Here is a 22,152-nt window from a genome sequence, read left to right on the forward strand (position 1 = left end):
ACACTAACATTAGCAAATATGTCTCTGGTTATGTGGCTTTGAACTCTCTTCTATGATTACATATTAAAATTTTCTGTACTTGTTGTATTGTTTGCCTTAAAGACCTTTGCTTGGGGGTACCTGGGTGGCTTAGTCCTTTAAGCATCCTACGATTTATTTATTCTTCTCAGTCATGACTCTGGTCATTTGGTTATATTTGCTCATATTTAGTAATTTTTTGCTTTCCATTTGCAGCATTGATAGCCTGACTAGAATGGGTCTCCAGTTCTTGGTCATAAATTGTAATGACTGTGGCTTCCTTGCTCACAATGGATGGGTTCCAGCAGCTGTGTCCCCACTGTGTATCTCATTTCTCCTGGCTGTAATAGCTCATTGGCCCAGGATGGACAATTACCCACCACAGGAACTGGGATTTGTGATCTAGACAGCTCTGATTCAGAAATGGTTAGAACCATAAGCATCAATCACTTTCTTAGAAGGCTGATTAACAACCATATTCCACTGGCAGCAGGGAGGGGAGGGGAGGAAGAGGGGAGGCAGGGAGAAGAGTAGAACCCAAGGAACTTCCAGGGAGATATCCCAATGGCTTTGCAATTCCTTATTCTAGCCCTTTCCTTCAGCTTTACTATATTCTTAAATTCCAGTTTTATGACATATCCCTCTACATATCTTTATACATAATTTGCATACATAGAATACACATATGCATATATTGATATGCGTATACATGAATATGTATATACGATATACATGTATATGTTAAAATAAATTTCTGGGCCCAAGATAGAGCTGTCAGCAAACAGAATCTAAATAACTTTCATGTCTCTGTAAATGCTCCACTTGAACAGAAACACAGTATATCCAGTCAAACAATTTTCAAACACCAAGCCAACTCTTGGGTCTATGCATATTTCCTTGTTCCTTCTCACCCCAAACAAGGTTGACTGTGGCCCCAGCCAATCATATATTTTCTATTTTTTCCTGCATTTTTTTAATGCTTGTTTATTTTTGAGAGACACAAAGACAGAGTGTGAGCAGGGGTGGCACAGAGACAGAGGGAGACACAGAATCCAAAGCAGGCTCCAGGCTCTGACCTGTCAGCACAGAGCCTGACGTGGGGCTTGAACTCACAAACCATGAGCTCATGACCTGAGCTGAAGTTGGACACTTAACCAACTGAGCCACCCAGGTGCCTCTCCTGCGTTTTCTTTATTCTTTATCCTGTGAAAATTTCCTGCCTTCCTCCCCATTTTTCAGTTCTCTAGACCCTTGGGAGTGGAGACTACTTGCTTCATGAAGTGGTTAAAATAAACTTTGTATCACTTAAATCATCTTCTTTAATCATTTTTAACCTACATATACATAGAATTCTCAATTTTCCCTTCAGCCAAATTTAATTGAATTTTGTTATGGCAACCAAAGGGCTTCAGCCAATTTAAAAATAAAGATATTCAGGAATAGCAAGCTCCAGTATTAACACTAGAGGAAAACCATTTAATGTGAATGCTACCATGGCCCTCATTTCATTTTATTGCTGAGCCAGAGGCCTGAAAATCTTGATGACTAAAGTCCTCTGTCTTCAAATACCTTCATCCAGGAGAAAGTCAATGAAAAACTACACCCCATGGTCATAGCCAACATCAAACACTGAAAGAAGCATCATATCCTTTCTTGACATGTATCCAAAGAAAAGATGAGTACAGGATGTCCACAGCCCTGGCCAACTGATCTTAATTTCTCTTCATGTACCAAAAAAAAAAAAAAAAAAAAAGTCTGTAAAAACAATGCCCTTAGGGGGGCTTCTTTCTCCACCTCCTCCTCTTCCTCCCTGTGTTCTCACAGGCCAAGCTGAGCCTGAAAAGAGGCACTTTTGAGTGAATATTCCCTCAATGGATGCAGATAGTAATGTTCCAAATGACTTGTGGGTTTTATTGTCGCCACTAGGCTAACTCATCAAACCAGGTTGGTCCTACCAGATATTTTCATGGCCAGTGCTCCATTAGGAAAGACCCAGAGAATGAATGGGACTAATATGTATGATGAGTGCCTGCTTTGGGTCAGGCATCTGGCTTCTATTCATTCCTCATAGTCATCCAATGAAGTAGGTAGTATTTTTCCCCTTTGACAGATAAAGAGCTGGAATTCAGAGAGGTCAAGTGAACGCAGTATCTTACAGGTAAAATGTGATGGGTTCCAGCAAAGCTTGAGCCTGCAATCTTTACTATACCAAGCACAGCCTTCAACTGAGAAGTTCCTCATTCTCAGGAAAAAAGTTGTAGAGTTTTTCCACTAGGCCTGAGACAGAATTCACACTACAGCCTGTGTCAGGAAAATGATCTGAATATTCACACAGTGGGCTTTCTGTGGTTCTGTTACTATAGATTCAGAGTTCTGCACTCAGTTGATCCATAACCACCTTCTGAGGTGGTCAGTAAGAACATGAGGAGTAGTCAGATGGATAGGGCCTTAGACTGGCGGGCAACCAACACAGTGTTGGGTATACACCTCTGCTTCTGACTTTTATGCTTTGCCTTTGTTCCCAAGTTCATAACATGGGAATAATAATTCCTGTCCATTCCACCTCACAAAGGATAAAGAGGAAGTGAATACACTGCCAAGGTGAGTACGTGGGTGAGCCAACACAACTGCAATGATCCAAGGGCACCTCTCACCCTTAGCAACATCCCTGTGATAGCAGAAGTAACACCAGATTAGAAAGAAATAGCAGGTTAAAAAACTCATGCAGATGCCCCCTGCCCAGTGTCAATGCTCCTCACTTATCTATATACTAAAAGAACTGCCCTTCCCTGGGGCAGGGAGGGAACTGACAAGACAAGCCAAACAGCCCAAGCTTTATCTAGGTCATCCTGAAGTGGAATAAGCAAAACATCAACCTTGTTTCCCTTGAGCACAGAACAAAAACACAGGGATGAGATTAAGTAGCAGGGAAAATTTCATTGTTCCCCCACCCTGAGGTCTGCTTCCGGCACACTGCTATTACTATCTTATCGCTGTTTATTTTCACGCTGGGGAACCTGGGTGGCTCAATTGGTTAAGTGTCTGACTCTTGATTTTGGCTCAGGTCATGATCTCATGGTTCGTGAGATTGAGCCCCACACAAGGCTCTGCACTGGGTGTGGAGCTGCTTGACAGTCTCTCTCTCCCTCTCTTTCTCTGCTCCTCCCCTGCTTGTATGAGCCCTTGCTCTCTTCTCTGTCTCTCAAAATAAAGACATAAACATTTTTTAAAAATGATGATAAAAACACTACAGAGAAGACTGAAGTCCTTTTTGACCCTCTTTTTGTTCTAGTACCTCAAATCTCAGTCCACACCCAAGGGGTAACCTCTATTAGTAAAATGATTGTAGATAGTTTTTCTATGTATTTCACTGAATGGTGTCATATACATATTTAGCTTATACAAAGTCAATTTTAGCCAAAACAACAAAACAAAACAAGGCTCTGAGCAAGAAATAGCGATTTAAGTAGTACCATTCCACACATTGAGCTGATCAATGGCCTGGAGAAATGTAGGGTGAATGACATTCATTATCCCTCAGTTAAAACCCAAGTCCCTCAAGTGTCCTGGGCTTCACAGAGTGTGACCATTTCAATACCCATGTGGATGATTTAAAATATTTTCAAAGGTAATTCTGATAATACTTGATTTTTTTGCTCTAAACATTAACTTTTGAACTCAATCCCTATTAGGAGTCACGCTGTATACATCCGCTCTGGCTCCATGACTAATCATCATGCCCAGTGCAAGTCCTGAAATACAGTGATAAAGTTAATTTACATACCGGGATCCACAATATGGAAGCTGCCCCCATGGCTCAGCATAAAAATCTAAATCAGAGTCAACCTGCAATGAGGGAGACCCCTCACTGTCTAAAAAAACTAACGCCAATCACAATCCTCCAACTCAGCTATCACTAGCTTACCTTACCCTAGAAAATAAGACCTGCTAGCCTATAAGGATAAGGAAATCCCCCACCTCCTAGCCTGTTTCCTCAGTGCCTCTTCTAATGCTCTGTACGACTCACCCTTGCCCAAAATCCCTGGGGAAGAGAGCTTCACTGCTTGTTAGGTCCTGTGCACCCGCAATCCATGGATTGTCTTCCCTTGAATAAAGGACATCAAACTTATTACTAACTTGTTTTAGTTTTGTCATTTAACAAATGTTCTGTAATGTTGCGGGACAGAAAAAAGGAAAGAAGGAAGGATCCTGGACTGGGTGAACCATACACATGAGGAAAATCTTGGCTACAGATTATGCTGAGTAATGGTGTTTCTGACTTTGCTGAGATGGTATTCAGAGAGAAACACCACTCTGCTTATGTGTAATATGGGCCTTAAACAGTGGCCATTTGGGGGCTATCCTCTGGAGCAGGAAATATAGGCTTTCTTCTCTGAGTGTGGCATCATGCTAATAGGGCCCCCATCAGTGGGAATGGGCTGACCCCCGTCCACATGAACCCCATGACACCAAAATCTGACTTGAGGCAGACTTGCTTTCCTTTCCACAGACACACTTTAAAGGGAATGACTGGCTACGTTTTCTCTCAAGACCAAGGGAACTTGGGATCTTACTCCCCTTACTACATTCTTGGGTATCTGGTTTCCCTGCAGGTGCTTGGTGTTTTCACAGTCCTGATTGATGGTTGTTATCAAATCTCTCCTACCTTAAAGCTCTTCCTGAACCCAGGGTTTCACTTTATGTCAAATCTATTGTTTTTTGGACATTCTGAGCAATGATTTTGCAATGGTGAATGCCTTGCAAAGGAGGAGAGGATGAGTGGATGGCTGATTTTGGCTTGTTACAGTGTTGAAGGCCATCCTGGAGTTGGCACAATCAGCTCAGAACTGCCAGATAATTCCCCTTCAGATCTAGTCAACTGAGAGAAACAGCTGTGTTAAGAGAACATCCAAACTCCTGCTCAGTTGATCCTGGGGTGGGGCAAGGCAGAGCTGAGACCACGTTGCTAAATACCCGTTGTGTGAGGTTTTTAGCCCCAGCAAAGGCTTCAAAGCTGGAGTTGTTCATCCCTTGGAGCAGGATAGAAAGTGGATTAGGAGGATTATTAGAAAATAATCTAATCCAGCCTTGTCATTTAGATTTTCATTTTCAATTCTTTCAATGTACAAATGAGGAATTTGAGGCTGCAAAAGGGGAAGTGTCTCGTTCAAGATCACACATTTGCATTAGTGAAAGAGGGGAAGTGAAAACTCAGGTCTTCTCACTTCTAATTCAGTGTTCTTCCTCAACACTACTTTGGAAGCACTGGGTGAAACAAAATTAAACCATGATCTTTATCACTAGAATTCTGAGTCTTTAATATGCTAATAAATGTTTCCTTCTAAGAGAGGAATATAGTTTCCAGACATTTCCAAACTTTTTTGACCAGAGTAATTTTTTTTTAAGTTTATTTATTTATTTTTAAAGAGAGAGAGAGCACAGAGGAGGAGCAGAGAAAGAAGAAGAGGGAGAACCCCCAAGCAGGATCTGTACTGCAGTCACAGAGCCTAACTTAGGGCTCGAACTCATAAACCGTGAAGTCATGATCTGAGCCAAAATCAAGAATTGGACACTCAACCAACTGAGCCACCCAGCTGCCCCAGACCATATTACTTTTTTTTTTCTTTTTTGAAAGACAGAGAGAAAGAGAGAGGGCGTAGTGAGTGAGGGTCAGAGAGAGAGAAGTGGGGCTCATCTGAAGCGGGGCTCCAGCTCAGGAACCATGTGAATCACGACCCTAGCAGAAGTCAGATGCTTAATCAATTGAGCCACCCAGGTGCCCCCAGATTACATTTTTAATACAGTGTCTATTTACATTCTCCATAAGAGGATTAAAGGATTTTTCAGAACAGTTTAGGAAATACTGTCCTACACCATGCTGTTATTGTTAAGTGCTACACACAAAAAATTACCTACACATAATCCCTACAATCCACAGTGTTATGAAGCACTGATGTTGAGACACAGGATACTCAGCCACTGGCAAACATCATTTGTCATTCTAAATATCAGCAATGAGCTTTGCATTTCAAAATGCAGAACGGTGTGTGATGGGGGAGGGGGAACGTGGGTAGGGTAAGGGTTAAATGGTCAGCTCTTCTCTGACAAGCAGAATCATCTCAGCATATCTGGGGTTTAGGGCTGGTCAGCCTTCATTCAACATACATTGTGCTTCTGTGACATGTCCTAGATTCTTGCCCTCAAGGAGACCTCAGTTCAGTAGGGGAACAAACACATAAAGGAGTGAGCACTTGTACAAGACAAAGTTAAAGGGAAGAGCAAGGAGAGAGTGAAGCATCAGGCCTGGAGAAGGGGACAGGGACAGTGGCTAGGATAACTTTCCAGAGGGATCCCTTCCATTGGGTGTTAAAGGCACTGTAGGAATTGACAATGGCAGAGTGAGATAAGGGAGAGAGAACAGCACGTACTAAGGCAGAGAGGGGAAAAACAACATGGCGCTCGTGGGCAGTGTGGGAAATTGAGTATTATTGGTGGGAAGGGGAGAGTCACAGCGTTAACTGGCAGGGATCTTAGGCTGAATAGCCTTCTGCACTAGTCTAAGGTGTTTGAACATCCTCTGTGAGGTCTAACTAAAGGAGTTGGCCAAGTCTGCCTCCATAAACACTTGCCACTCTGAGACTGTGAGAGTCAGCCACCTCCTCAGCTCAGGCTAAGATTCCAAATTGCCATGATAACAGATGGCATTTTGAGGTGTGGGGCTTAGAGAGAGAGAGGCTGGTTGGGACTGAATTTCACATTAGCCTCTTCTCCACATATAATTTAAGAATGGAACCCAGGGGTGCCTGGGGGCTCAGTCGGTTAAGTATCCAACTTCAGCTTAGGTCATGATCTTGCAGTTCAAGAGTTGGAGCACCACCTTGGACGTTGGGCTCTGTGCTGACAGCTCAGAGCCTAGAGCCTGCTTCAGATTCTGTGTCTCTGGCTCTCTCTACCCCTCCCCTGCTTGTGCTCTGTCTCTTTCTCTATCTCTCAAAATAAATAAACATTAAAAAAAAAAAAAGAACGGAACCCAAATGCCCACCTGTAGCCTAAAGCCACCACACTGTCCGAGATGGAAGAATTTAGAGACAAATCCATCCTCATAACATGTTTTGTAGTTAAGATAACTTTGACTCTGAGGTGATATAGCAAACATATCAGTCACAGAGCCAGGATAAGACCCCATGTTTCCTATACCCAGGACCAGGCTTTTTTAAAACTTGGAATTAAGTTATCCAAGCCAAGAGAAGCTTATCATCAAGCTTGTGCCCATTCATTCATTCATCACACATTTATTCAGTCTCTTTTGTAAATTTGTTTTTAGGAACTGAAGATTCATGGATGACAAAAACCTGATATCTGTCCTAGAGGAGCCCAAGTCAAAAGGTAGGGACATAACACCACAGAAGACTCTGGTGGCTCCGAGGACTGAGAGCATGTTGAGTGAAACAGGATGGTCCTTACCATAGCTTTAGATGATTGTTGTCTGAATATATTGGCTCAGAGTTGCCTTCCTAAGAATTTTTTCAAGAGACCAGAACTCTAGATTTTAAAGTAAATATTCTGATTTTTTTTTTAATTTTTTTTTTCAACGTTTATTTATTTTTGGGACAGAGAGAGACAGAGCATGAACGGGGGAGGGGCAGAGAGAGAGGGAGACACAGAATCGGAAACAGGCTCCAGGCTCTGAGCCATCAGCCCAGAGCCCGACGCGGGGCTCGAACTCACGGACCGCGAGATCGTGACCTGGCTGAAGTCGGACGCTCAACCGACTGCGCCACCCAGGCGCCCCGTAAATATTCTGATTTTTAAAAAATGTTTATTTATTTATTTTGAGAGAGAAATCATGAGAGGGGAAGGGCAGAGAGAGAGAGGGAGGGAGACAGTTCCCAAGCAGGCTTCATGCTCAGTGCAGAGCCCAACACAGGGCTTGATCCCATGACCATGAGATCATGACCTGAGTCAAAATCAAGAGTCAAATGCTTAACCGACTGAGCCACCCAGACGTCCCAAAACATTCTGATTTTTAAAGTACTGTAAGGCCCAAACAAAATTTATCTGTGACTGTATCTGACTTACTGCTGCCATTCTGTGATTCCTATAGTAGGCAACAGTTCTTACTATATTGCTCAAAGATCTCCCGGGGGGGCTTGTTAAAAATACAAAATTCTTGGCTACATCCCAACACACTTGGAATCAATAGGGCTGGGTCAAGGTCCTTTAATCTCTACTTGTCATAAACACTTCCAGTGCACAGACCACAATTTGAGAAACTCTGATCTAGCTACAGTGTCTCCCACTTAGAAGCTTTCATCTCATCCTTTCTTAATCTCAGATCTCAGGCAGTGGATTTATACAGCTGATTCAATGGCACTATAGTACAATTCTGGAGGTCAATCCCATACATTTGGTTCATCTCAGTACTGAAAGCACCCCACACAAACTGAAAGAAGGAGCAGCAAAGACAAACATAGGAAAAGGGCAGAGATGGATAGATAGTTTGTAGAAGGCTGGAGACATAAAGGAAGCCAAAATGGAAGAAGAGAGGGGGACTCAGGCAATTGAAGTTAACTGCTGCATCACAACCATTCAATGGGGTGTGGGCTTCAGAAGAATCACCCACTATTACACACTAACTATAATCCCTGGTCCTAGTTCTCAATTGCTTATCTAGTTAGATACTTAGTTCATTAAGAGATGGCCAGGAGACTGTTAGAGGTAAAATGATTCTCTGGGTTGCAGCAACAGGTCTTCCTTCTTCTGAGTAGACTACCTGATTTAAACTTTCACCTGAGAGTAACTGTTTGGGGCCATTTTGGGATTCTCAGCTGGGCACAGTCTTCTTCATATGGCATAGGCTCCAAGGGGGAAGAGTGCAGGTCACTGGGAAAACACAACTATAAGGATTGCTTTGATTTAGCCCCTTCCTACCACACCAGCCCCACCTCCATGCCTACACTATTCCAACAATACCATCCTGTGGTTTTCATGCTCACAATACTCCTTCTCTTCTCCATGCCTTTGCTTGCACTGCCCCTTCCCAGTGCCTGGGATGAAATCTATCCCTTTTCAACTCTCCTTCACCAGCTTACTGTTTGCTCATCATCTAAGATCCAGGATACCTCCTAAATGCCAACCTGGTCAAGTTCTGCTATCTGTGCTCCCATGATTCCCTTTCCAGTTATCACCCCTTTACCACACCCAATTACATAACCTGTTTAGCGATCCAGCTTTGTCTTTGGACCATGAGCTTTTGTGTGCAGGGTTGCTTATTTGTTTCAGTATTTGTAGAGTTTATTCCAGTGTCCAGCACATAGGAGGGGCTCAATAAACATTTATTGAATAAATGAGGTTTAACCATGTGGGTGCTATACAATGTGAGCAAATCACTTAACCTTCTTAAGATTTCTTTTATCTGCACAATAAGGCAATGATACTTTCTCCCTAAGACTGTTATGAGATTTAAATGAGACAATGTATGTAAATATATAGCACCTGACTGATAGAAGATGATCAATAATTTTTTAAGAGCTAAAAAAAGAGTTTAAGAAGTTCTCTGTCCAAGCCTCCTGCTTTCATCATCAAAAACCATTAAGCCAGACTTCTCATGCTACAGGATCTAAATACCATTTTATTTATTTATTTTTATTTTTTCTTATTTATTTAGTTAGTTTTTAATTTACATCCAAGTTAGTTAGCATATAGTGCAACAATGATTTCAAGACTAGATTCCTTAATGCCCCTTACCCATTTAGCCCATCCCCCCCTCCCTTAACTCCTCTAGCAGCCCTCTGTTCACTATATTTAAGTCTCTTATATTTTGTCCGCCTCCCTGTTTATATATTATTTTTGCTTCCCTTCCCTTATGTTCATCTGTTTTGTATCTTAAATTCCACATATGAGTGAAGTCATATGATATTTGTCTTTCTCTGACTAATTTTGCTTAGCATAATACCCTCTAGTTCCATCCACGTTGGTGCAAATGGCAAGATTTCATTCTTTTTGATTGCTGAGTAATATTCCACTGTATATATATACCACATTTTCTTATCCATTCATCCATCAATGGACATTTGGGCTCTTTCCATACTTTGGCTATTGTCAATAGCACTGCTATAAACATTGGGGTGCATGTGCCCCTTCAAAACAGCATACCTGTACCTCGTGGATAAATACCTATTAGTACAATTGTTGGGGCATAGGGTAGCTTTATTTTTAATTTTTTGAGGAACCTCCACACTGTTCTCCAGAGCGGCTGCACCAGTTTGCATTCCCGCCAGCAGTGCAAAAGAGATCCTCTTTCTCCACCTCCCCGCCAATATCTGTTGTTGCCTGAGTTGTTAATGTTAGCCATTCTGACAGGAGTGAGGTGGTATCTCATTGTGGTTTTGATATATATTTCCCTGATGATGAGTGATGTTGAGCGTTTTTTCATGTGTCAGTTAGCCATCTGGATGTCTTCTTTGGAGAAGTGTCTATTCATGTCTTTTGCCCATTTCTTCACTGGATTGTTTGTTTTTTGGGTGCTGAGTTTGATAAGTTCCTTATAGATTTTGGATACTAACCCTTTATTTGATCTGTCATTTGCAGTATCTTCTCCCATTCCGTTGCTTGTCTTTTAGTTTTGCTGATTGTTTCCTTCTCTGTGCAGAAGCTTTTTATTTTGATGAGGTCCCAGTAGTTCATTTTTGCTTTTGTTTCCCTTGCTTCCAGAGACATTTCGAGTAAGAAGTTGCTGCAGCCAAGATCAAAGAGGTTTCTGCCTGCTTTCTCCTCGAGGATTTTGATGGCTTCCTATCTTACATGTAGGTCTTTCATCCATTTTGAGTTTCTTTTTGTGTATGGTGTAAGAAAGTGGTCCAGGTTCATTTTTCTGCATGTTGCTGTCCAGTTTTCCCAATAAGCATTTGCTGAAGAGACTGTCTTTATTCCCTTGGATATTCCTTCCTGCTTTGTCAAAAATTAGTTGGCCATACATTTGTGGGTCCATTTCTGGGTTCTCTATTCTGTTCTACTCATCTGAGTGTCTGTTTTCGTGCCAGTACCATACTGTCTTATTGATTACAGCTTTGTAATATAACTTGAAGTCCAGGATTGTGATGCCTCCTGCTTTGTTTTTCTTTTTCAGGATTGCTTTGACTATTTGGCATCTTTTCTGATTCCATACAAATTTTAGGATTGTTTGTTCTAGCTCTGTGAAGAATGCTGATGTTATTTTCATAGGGATTGCACTGAATATGTAGATTGCTTTTGGTAGTATCAACATTATAACAATATTTGTTCTTCCAATCCAGGAGCATGGAATATTTTTCCTTTTTTTGTGTGTGTATTCTTCAATTTCTTTCATAAGCTTTCTATAGTTTTCAATAGATTTTTCACCTCTTTGGTTAGGTTTATTCCTAGGTATTTTATAGTTTCTGGTGCAATTGTAAATGGGATCAATTCCTTGATTTCTCTTTCTGTTGCTTCATTATTGGTGTATAGAAATGAAACTGATTTCATTGATTTTATATCCTGTGAATTTGCTGATTTCTGGATCAGTTCTATCAGTTTTTTTGTGGAATCTTTTGGGTTTTCCATAGAGAGTATCATGTCATCTGCAAAGTAGGAAAGTTTGACGTTCTCCTGGCCAATTTTGATATCTTTTACTCCTTTGTATTGTCTGATTGCTGAGGCTGACTTCCAATACTATGTTGAGTAACAGTGACGAGAGTGGACACCCCTGTCGTGTTCCTGACTTTGGGGGAAAGTTCTCAGTTTTTCCCCATTGAGGATGATATTAGCGGTGGGTCTTTCATATATGGCTTTTATGATCTTGAGGTATGATCCTTCTATCCCCACTCTCTTGAGGGTTTTTATCAAGAAACGATGCAGTCTTTTGTTAAATGCTTTCTCTGCATCTATTGAGAGGATCATGTGGTTCTTGTCCTATTTTAGATTTAAGGAAGAAGATGGTAACTGTGTGCCTCTTTCTGGGGATGTACACTAGATGGGGTTTCATTCCAAAGAAACAACCCTCTTAAGGGCAAGGTCTCTAAAGTGTACTCTGCCTGGGCCACACCTAAGTAGGTGAGAAGAGTTTGCATATGCAAGTCACATGCTCTTTTTACCTAGACTCTCATATGACAAACACCCAGGCTTGCAACACTCTCTAAGTCACGAGTGAAAAATGAAACAGAATCAATGGTCCCAGACTGATTATGTTTCACAGATAGGATGTTATTTCTAAACTCTCACCCATTGTTCCTTTTTACTCCTCACCCTTAAGATGATAGCCATTTGCCTTTGTAACTGGCAATAAAGAAAGAGTGAGTAAGCATAGCGGAGAGAAAGGGGGTAGGTTGGGTAAACTGGCTGTTGTTTCACTGGAATGACTCAAGTAAAATATAATCAACATATATTAGTATCTTTCTTACACTAAATTTGCTGTTGAATTAAGAATGGAAGCCATAGAAGGTCTTAACAACTGGGCATATGAGCCTCCCCAAGTCTTACTTAGGACTAGAAATTTGCCTTTTAAGGCAAACCAAAGGAAGCTGCCCACCCTGAGAGCATAGAGGACCCATCCTTGGGGGCAAGTCTCTGGACAGTTCGATTCAGTGTAGTTCAACACGTATTTCCCAAATGCTTTGGGCCAGGTGGTATGCTAAGAGCTGGGGAGACTGATATCATTAAGACATGCTACCTGTCCTAAAGGAGCTCCTAGGCTGGGACTCCCTTCCTAATTAATGTCCAGGTCTATCAGTGGATGTGCCAAGTGGGGATGACATATCCCCTTCTGTGCCCATAGGAGATGCTGCCTAAGGGCCCACAATCTCTCCCATTCAACCCAATGCTGCCTCAGAATTGTTTTCAACACAGCATATCTGGCTGATCACCTGGCCAAGAACTTATCCCCACAATTGGTAGTGTACGGGCTTCAGAAAGAGGCAGCTCTAAATTCTAACTCCAGCGTCAGTTTGTACTATGTTGTCTTGGAAAAATCCCTTCCCACCTTTTGAGCTTCAGTTTCCTCATCTGTAGCATGGGACGGTCTTCACAACACTACAAAGTTGGTACTATTACTGTCCCATTTTAAAGATGAGAAAAACTGAGGCACAGAGAGGGTAAGCAGCTTTCCCAAGATCACAAAATAGAAAGAGGGAGAGCCAGAATTCAAAGCCAAAAGTCTATTTTTAGAGCCCATTCTGGTAACTGCTAAGGTTTGGCTGGTCTTAGGCTGGTCAAATGCTCTCTAGGGGTTAACAAGCACAAAACTGCCAGACTCAGATGACATATTTAACAGAGGGTTCATTCATTAAGAGACATATTCTACGGGCTGAAACTTTAGCTCTGGCAACAGACAGTTTATTTGGTCTTAAAATAAGAAAAGCTGTGGTGAAAAGACCTGCAGGAGTCACATATATCAAAGCTCATGTCGTATCCAAACTGTTTGGTCAAGAGTCTGACTCTTGAAAGCGACTCATCTGATCATGAAATATGAGAGTCAGAGATCACTTGACTAAGCAGTCCAAACCCCTCTGACTAAAATATGCACCACAGGAACATTGCTCAAGTCAACTTCCGTTGCCAAGATGGTTACGCAGTGATTGAGGCACAGGTTAAAAGTTCAGAAGAAGGTAAATCTTAAGCCTGAGATACTTTAAGTGGGCTAATGTTTGTAGAACTCTTAGGATAATGCCTGGCACCTAGGAAACACAGTTTAAGTGGTTTGAAAATAAATAAAATATAGCCAGGTGGGTTTAGGAGGAGACCCAGAGAGAAGCAGCCATGCCAAGGAGCAAGTTGAACTTCTTTTCACACCCTTCCCCACACTGGCCTTAGAGAAATCACTTCATTCCTTTTTTTCTTTTTTTCTGTTAAGTTAATTTTTTTATTTTGAGAGAGAGAGAGAAAGAGATTGGGGAGGGGAAGACAAGGGGAGAAAGAGAATCTCAAGCAGGCTCCATGCTCTCAGCACAGAGCCCAGATCTCACAAACTGTGAGATCATGACCTGAGCCAAAATCAAGAGTCTGATGCTTAACCAACTGAGTCACCCAGGTGCCCCCCCCCCCGTCTTTAAGTTTATTTATTTATTTTTGAGAGAGAGGTGGGGAGGAGGAGGAGGAGGAGGAGAGAGAGAGAGAGAGAGAGAGAGAGAAGGGAGAGATAATCCCAAGCAGGTTCCACACTGTCAGCACAGGCCCGGCCCAACATGGGGCTTGAAGTCACAAACCATGAGATCATGACCGGAGCAGAAATCAAGAGTTGGATGCTCAACCGACTGAGCCATCCAGGCTCCCCAAATCACTTCATTTCTGAACCTCATTTTGCTTGCCTGTTGAATAAAAATTACAACAATAAAGTAACTCGAGAGGGTTGTTTTAAGAATCAGACAGTGAGATATTAGGGGTGAAAATATGTCATTTATAAACTATAAAGCACTATACAAACATCATTACTATTCCTATTTAGTCCTTATTCAGAATTCCTGTGAGTGAAAGAACTAGAGAGATGTCCTCTGGCAAAGAATAAGATTTCTGGTGCTGGTGCCCAGGATTGTCTGCTCTCCTCCCCAGCACCCTCCCTGGCGCAGCCCTACCCCTAGCTGTGGGTTCAGCCAAGTAGGGAGTAGAGGAGGGCTGCGTCCCGGAATTGGAACACAGGGTGCCCTCTCTTCCTCTCTTGCACAATCAAGGCTGTGCAGAGTTCTTGGGACTACGGGAGAAGTGCATTTGGTGTGCCAGGTCGGCCACATTCAGGATTGGATAGACTTTTAGGGACTGCCCTGAGAACCTGATGACCCAAGATAACCTCATTTCTTTGGGCACCGGAATTGTGAGTTTTACACAACTGACTTTATAAATACACTTTGGAATATATAGCCTATTCTAAAAGTGAGGACTACTTGTACAGAACCAAATTGAACTGCTTGAACTGTGGTGTGTACTTCCAAAAAGAATGTAAAGACACATCATAACTAGGACACTCTGGGTGGCTCAGTTGGTTAAGTGTCCAACTCTTGGTTTCAGCTCAGGTGATGATCTTATGGTTTGTGGGTTCAAGCCCCATGTCAGGCTCTGCGCTGACGGCACAGAGCCTGCATGGGATTCTCTCTCTCTCTTTCTCTGCCCCTCCCCCAGGTGCACACACGTGCACACACTGTCTCTCAAAATAAATAAACTTAAAAAGAAATAAAGACATGGCATTTTATAAACTGTGAGATATCACCCCATTGGGAAGTCCCTTTTCTTTTTCTTTTTTATCATTTTCTTTTACTGTTTGGGAGAGAGCCATAGTTACCTATTGATTTGTCTCTAGGATTCAATCCTGGGAGAACACCAAAGTGACTCATCAAGAATATGTGAAAGATAAGATTTCATGGATGCTGTGTGTAGGAATTAGTTGCCACAAGGGGTAAAATGCAATATAAAGGCACCAAGGAAAGTGTCTTTTAGTTGGTAGTAAGGTAATAAGGAGTGGGGCACCTGGCTGGCTTAGTCAGTAGAGCATGCAACTGTTGATCTCAGGGTTGCAAGTTCAAGTCCCATATTGGGTAAAGAGATTACTTAGGAATAAAAATCTTTACAAAAATATAAAAGGCAGGGTGACTTGGTGGCTCAGTTCAGTGTATGACTTTTGATTTTGGCTCAGGTCATGATCCCAGTTGTGGGATCAAGCCTTGTTTCAGGCTCCATGCTGAGTGTGGAGCCTGCTTAAGATTCTCTCTCTCTCCCTGACTCATGCTTTCTCTCTCTAAAATAAAAACAAAACAAAAACAAAAACAGTGCTGAAGCAATTGGACATTCAATTGGACATTGAAATTTTTTAAAAATTTCAACATAACTCAAACATTATCTAAAAATTAACTCAAAATGGATTATGGACATAAATGTAAAAAAAAAAAAGGTAATAAAGGAGAAAGTTTTCATATGGCCCATGAGTTTGAGAGGGAAGCAGAAACCTACAAGCTGATGGGGACCTTTTGCAAATACAACTTTTATATTATTTATTTATTTTTAATTTTTAATGTTTATTTGTTTTTGAGAGACAGGGAGAGCACAAGTGAGAAAGGGACAGAGAGAGGGAGACACAGAATCTGAAGCAGGCTTCAGGCTCTGAGCTGTCAGCACAGAGCCTGATGCAGGGCTCAAACTCACAAACCACGAGATCATGACCTGAGCTGAAGTCAGAAGCTTAGCCAACCGAGCCACCCAGGTGTCCCTATATATTATTTTCTATATATCAAAGAAACCTACCTGCCCTGTGCAGCTTAGTTTCCAGTGGGGCTGTAGGGGACCAATTGTAAGTGCACTATGGGTGCCATACTAGAAGCATGGAGGGCATTGACAGATCAGTGCTTTCGTCAACATCAGCTATTCTTTTTATTTATTTTTAAAAATTTATTCTTAACGTTTATTTATTATTGAGAGACAGAGAGAGACAGAGTATGAGCATGGGAGGGACAGAGAGAGGGGGAGACACAGAATCTGAAGCAGGCTCCACGCTCTGAGCTGTCAGCACAGAGCCCGATGTGGGGCTCAAATTCACAAACTGTGAGATCATGACGTAAGCCAAAGTCGGATGCTCAACTGACTGAGTCAACCAGGCACCCCTCAGCTATTCTTTTTAAATTAATTAATTGATTGATTGTTTTCATAATTAATTTAAATTTATATCCAAGTTAGCAATCCTTGGATATAGTGCAATACTGATTTCAGAAGTAGATTCCAGTGATTCATCCAAACATGATGATGTTTGGAATATTTTCATATTTCAAAATTGTCTTGGCAGCAGTTTTATACAATAGAGATCCCCATACATGTGCCAGCCTGGGGCAAAAACCAAGTAAGAGTCGGGTGATTGAGTTTGGGCTTATATCCTGAGATGATTCTGATCTCCCAAAGACAGAGGATATTCTAGCTGAGGTACCCAAATGTGTTCCAAATGTCACAGAAGATCTAGCAGAACTGAAGACTAAAGATGGGCTTCATTATTGTGAGCAGGGCCATCCTAAGGAGGGTTTGAGGCTGAGCCTAGACATGAGATCTCTCTTCCCCCAGCCCAACATTTTTATATATGTGAATATGGATTATTTTTATTCTTATGTTTTAAAGTTCAAAGTTTTACTCTGAATTTGGACAAATGAGTGAATATGGTTTAAAAGATCAAGTACAGCTTAAAGTAAACACCAGGAACTAATAGATATAAGTATTAGAAGAATTGTACACTTGTTCGTTCGTTCATTCATTCATTCAATATTTAGCATCCAATAGAGCCTGGGCTTCAGTGGGGAATATGAGATGAATACACCTCTCAGCTCTCAAGAACATGCATTCTATTTGGGTAAACAATGTGTGAACATAGCTTTGTGCAGAATGTCCTGAGAGCCTATAGAGGCTGTTGGAACAAGCAGGCTTACATTTTTTGAGCAGAGAGAGGGATGGCAAAGCTCAAATTTGATTGTGAGAAGAAGGAGGAGGTACTGAAAGCAGAGAGCAGAGTCAGTGCAAAGCCATGAAGCTGTGAAGGAAACTGACAGGCTCAGAGTATTGACATAAGTTACGTGTGGTTGGAAAACAGAATACAGGCATGGGAGCTAAGGCTGCAGAGGAGAGCAGGGACAGATCATAAGGACTGTTACACATGCCAAGGAGCTTGACACTTAATGAATAGATAATGAGAAACAAACCACAAGAAAGCTTTAATTCCCAAAGTGCCACAATCATATTTGCATTTTTAATAGATCACTGAGAAAGCAGTGAGAACAATTATAAAAGGCAAGAACAAAGGAAAGGGACTACTTGGAAGCCCATAGCGATAACTTGACACAATATGAAAGCATTTTCATTATCAAAAATTTAAATAATACAGAAGCTATTCCAGAAACCAACACATTATCCTACTAATGGATACTTCAGTGGTTTCTATTTTTTTTATTATTATTAACTATGAATATGCTTGTACAGGGGTTCAGTAAATTGCTTATGAAAAAGATTACTTCTAAAAATGGTCTTTTAAAAACCTAGATGCCAGGGGTGCCTGGCTGGCTCAGTCAGAAGAGCATGCGACTCTGGATATTGGGGTCATGAGTTCAAGCCCCTCGTTGGGTATAGAGATTTTTTTAAATAAATAAAATTAAAACAACAACAACAAAACTAGTTATGCCCATCTTGTTGGCACAGCTAAATAGATTTTTGGAGCATTAAGGGATGGATAAGATAGTAAGATAACTCTAATATTACTTTACATCCAATTAATATCAGCCGAAACATGACTGAGCCCAGGACTACAGAGAAAAATACTAGTCCATCAGAATCCAATCTGAGGTAAAGTAGGACTCTTCACAGCTCTTGTTCTGGACTGAATGTTTTTGTCCCTCTAAAATTCATATGTTGAAAGCCTGACTCCCAATGTGACGGTATCAGGTGGTAGGGTCTTTGGGAGGTGATTAGGTCATGAAGGTACAGCTCTCATGAATGGGATTCATGTTCTTATAAAAGAGACTCCAGAGATCTCTCTTGGCCCTTCTGCCAAGTGAGGACACGGTGAGAAGATGGTTGCGTTTATGAACCAGGAAGCAGGTTCTCACTGGACACTGAATCTGCTAGTGCCTTGATCTTGGACTTCTAGGGTCCAGAACTGTGAGAAATATATGTTGTTTAAGCCACCCATTCTGCCATTTCCTCATTGCATCTGGGAGAGCAAGATGGATCACCAGCAGCTCTACTGGAGCCATCCGAGGAAATTTGGCCAGGATTCTCGTTCTTGCCTTGTCCACTCAAACCGGCACGGTCTGATCTGGAAATACAGCCTCAACAGGTGCTTCCAGTGTTTCCATCAGTACTAAAAGGATATAGGCTTCATTAAGTTGGATTAAATGACCTTCCTTGATTGGATCATCCAAGATACATACTTTAATTGCAGATACCCAAGATAACCTACCTTAATGCCAATCATTGTACATAAAATAAAAATACTTCAATAATGACTATTTTCAAGTGAAAATAAAAAGCCACCCAGTCTATTATTTTATTAGAGCAGCCCAAATGGGTTAAGGTAGTTCTCATGGATACACTTGGGAAGGCAAGGCACATGTGATGGAAATGTGATATATTTTTCCTATGAAGGCTTTCACCTAAAGAGGAATCTGGTGACCAAGGGGAGAAATCGGGCTAAGTGGAAACACCTCTCAGAGCAATGCAGCACATGAAGCTGATGGTCCAGGCAGCATCCAGGAGGCCATGTCCCACCAAATGACCACCATTGTGGTGGTGGTTGGTTGGCTATAAGTATTGGTCCTGGAAGGTCATTGACTTAAAACAAGGCCCTCCACTTTCCTCTCTCTGTGGCAGCTCTCTTACTGTGGTCATTTAATCATCAAAAAACCTGAAACCCTTACAAGGTCTGAGGTCAGATTTGTTTGGGGTCACGTCTCCCTTAGGTTTTGTACCAACCCCATCTCTCATAGATTGGTGTTAATTCTCTGCCTAAAGCCCTAGAGGGATGAAGGATCCCCAGTATCTCCCTTATAGATTCATCTTAGGGTCCCCCATACTTTCATAGTCAGGGATATACCCCAATATCTCCCATCTAAAGCTGAGCTTGATTTTCTTGGTTCAACTCTTTTTTTAAAAAATTTTTAAAATGGTTATTTATTTGAGAGAAGAAGAGAGAGCACATGCACAAATGAGGAAGGGGCAGAGAGAGAGAGAGAGAGAGAGAGAGAATGAGAATCCTAAGCAGTCTTTGCAATGTCAGCGTAGAGTCTGACATGGGCCTCAGACCCACAAACCACGAGGTCATGTCCTGAGCTGAAATCAAGAGTCAGATGCCCAATCAACTGAGCCACCTAGGTGCCCCTCTTGGTTCAACTCTTAAAGACAAGGATAAGGACAGGAGTCAGCTATGATATTAGAGTTACGACATCATGGACTATGGGACTCAAGACCAGCATAGAAACTTTTGAATGTTGGACTAGACTAGAACTGTCTGTAGAGCTTCATATGTAGCAGGTTAGTATGTGCAGATTTAGTAATGGCTAGTTCTCCTGACTAGTCACATAATTAAAAACGTCTCTTACCTGAGAAAAAAGATTCCTAAGAAGTATCATAAAACCATAGTGGGAGATCCATGTTTGTTTCAAACAACTACCAGCCATTACTTAAAGAAGATATCATTTCCTCCAATTTGCAGAAGAGAAAAGATCGTGGGAAAGAATAGCATGCTCAAAGCAGATTCAGCCAAAGAGATTTTAATCTACCTGCAACAGGTCACTCTAATGCCCTCCCTTCTCATATTCCTTCTCTCGACTGATGGAGAAGAGCCCAGTCCTCTTGACTGTGTTCCAGTTGTCTGTTTCTCTTACCTCCAAATTGGCACGGAGATTTGGGACAGCAGAGACCACCCTGTTTCAGCTCAGCAGCTGATTTGTTGGATGAGCCTTTAAAATTTTAGGCTGGTAAGGGGCACCTGGGTGGCTCAGTCGGTTAAGCATCTGACTTTGCCTCAGAACATGATCTTGTGGTTTGTGGATTCAAGCCCCACGTTGGCCTCTGGGCTGACAGCTCAGAGCCTGGAGCCTGCTTTGGATTCTGTCTCTCTCTGTCTCTGTCTCTCTCCCCCTCTCAAAAATAAATAAACATAAAAAACTTTTTAAAAAATTAAGACTCATAGGGAAAAGCTGTAGACACAGGATTTCAGCTACATCTTTTATAACATCCTTTTGAAAGAAGTGGAGAAATACAAACAGGGTGAAAATGGAGATAATCCACCACACCCGAATTCTGACTGATGGGATCCATGTGAATCCAGAAGGAAAACTCTACTTAGGCTCCATCCTGGTTCAAAATTTTGCCCATGACTTGACTGACAACAGTGACAACCTGATGAATCTGCAGCCAACATGAAACCAGAGAAGACAGTGAATAGAGGAGATATCGGGATCAGAATCCAAAGAGTGCTCAACAGGCTGGAACAACAGAGAGAATCTGGCAAGATGAAAGTGAACAGGAAAAAAAGTCAAGTACACAGGCATTAGGGGAGAAGATGGGCTTTTTGTAGCACCCGCGTAAAGGACTTAAGACGAGGTTAATGTACAAGAACAGAGAGATGTGCTACGATGATTAAAGGCTATAATTATAGAAGCATAATGTCAACAGTAAGGGAGGCGATTGACCTGATCTACTTTATACTGTCATGGCCACATCTACAAATTTACTTCTCACGTTTTTGGCACACCCTGTAGGAAATATTTGTAAGAAAACAAACATTAGGGTATGTACAGGACAGTAAAAGCACTTGAAATCACATCTTAAAAGGATTGGTCAAAGGAATTCAGAATTTTACCTAGAATCAAAAATTTTTATCTTAAAGAAAAAATACTGATGGTGACATGATTTCTGTCTTGAAATATCTGAAGCTCTGACATACAAATGTGAAATGAAGTTGGGCCATTTGACAGGAACATTTTGGAAGGAAGGCATCCCTTAGAGAATGATAGAATAGATGATGCCCAAGGCCCTTCCAGTTCAGAGAGGCTGCAGCCTTGTCCCTCTGGCATGTCACAGGACTCCTATGTGTCTTATATCCTCATGTATAAAATGATCTCCAAGCAGAGCTTTGATGTCCAAACTCTTTTCTTGCTCTGATTAGACTGTGTTTTTGTATCTCTTTTTCTTTGAAATTTCCCACAAGGCTGGGTACAGATGGGAGTTAATACATTCTTGTTCATGGCTACCTAGTTCCATTAAATGACAGCATGTGCTGCTCCAGGAAAGGCTATGTGAGGAGAGAGAACCTGCTGTTATGGTCGAATTGTATCCCTCCAAAATTCATAGGTTGAAGTCCTAACCCACCCCCCACCCAGTACCTCAGAATGGGACTGTATTTGGAGATAGGGTCTTAAAAGACGTAAGTTAGAATAGGTCATATGAGTGGACCTAATCCAATATGAACGGTGTCCTTATAAGAAGGGAAAATTAGGACACAGGCCTGTGAAGACACAGAGAGAGGATGGCCATCCTTAGTCCAAGGGGAAAGGCCTCAGAAGAAATCAATCCTGCCAACACTTTGATCCCCAACTTCCAGCCTCCAGAATTGTGAGAAAATCAGTTTCTGTTGTTCAAGCCACCTAGTCCATGGTACTTTGTTAC

At 41.7% G+C, this 22,152-nt stretch overlaps 2 protein-coding genes across 2 annotated transcripts in view; both read left to right on the forward strand.

The window, feature by feature from the left end:
• LMLN (leishmanolysin like peptidase) overlaps window positions 1–10,771 on the forward strand; it is a 119,260-nt gene extending 108,489 nt beyond the window's left edge. The window contains exons 20-21 of the transcript XR_004344092.1: window positions 7,343–7,404; window positions 10,732–10,771. The gene's annotated coding sequence lies outside the window, so the exon portion shown is untranslated. The remainder of the gene's footprint in view (window positions 1–7,342; window positions 7,405–10,731) is intronic.
• A 7,907-nt stretch (window positions 10,772–18,678) lies between these two features.
• On the forward strand, window positions 18,679–18,945 carry LOC115524154 (40S ribosomal protein S29-like). The gene has a single exon (XM_030330528.1). It carries the CDS (start codon window positions 18,708–18,710, stop codon window positions 18,846–18,848), a length of 141 nt encoding a protein of 46 aa, XP_030186388.1. The 5' UTR covers window positions 18,679–18,707; the 3' UTR covers window positions 18,849–18,945.
• The last annotated feature ends 3,207 nt before the right edge of the window (window positions 18,946–22,152 follow it).

The sequence above is a fragment of the Lynx canadensis genome, chromosome C2 (assembly GCF_007474595.2).
Source record: "Lynx canadensis isolate LIC74 chromosome C2, mLynCan4.pri.v2, whole genome shotgun sequence".
Classification (NCBI taxonomy): Eukaryota; Metazoa; Chordata; class Mammalia; order Carnivora; family Felidae; genus Lynx; species Lynx canadensis.

What these genes read in the sequence shown, in the direction of transcription:
- LOC115524154 (XM_030330528.1), top strand. Translation starts at nt 18,708, where the DNA reads ATGGATCACCAGCAGCTCTACTGGAGCCATCCGAGGAAATTTGGCCAG.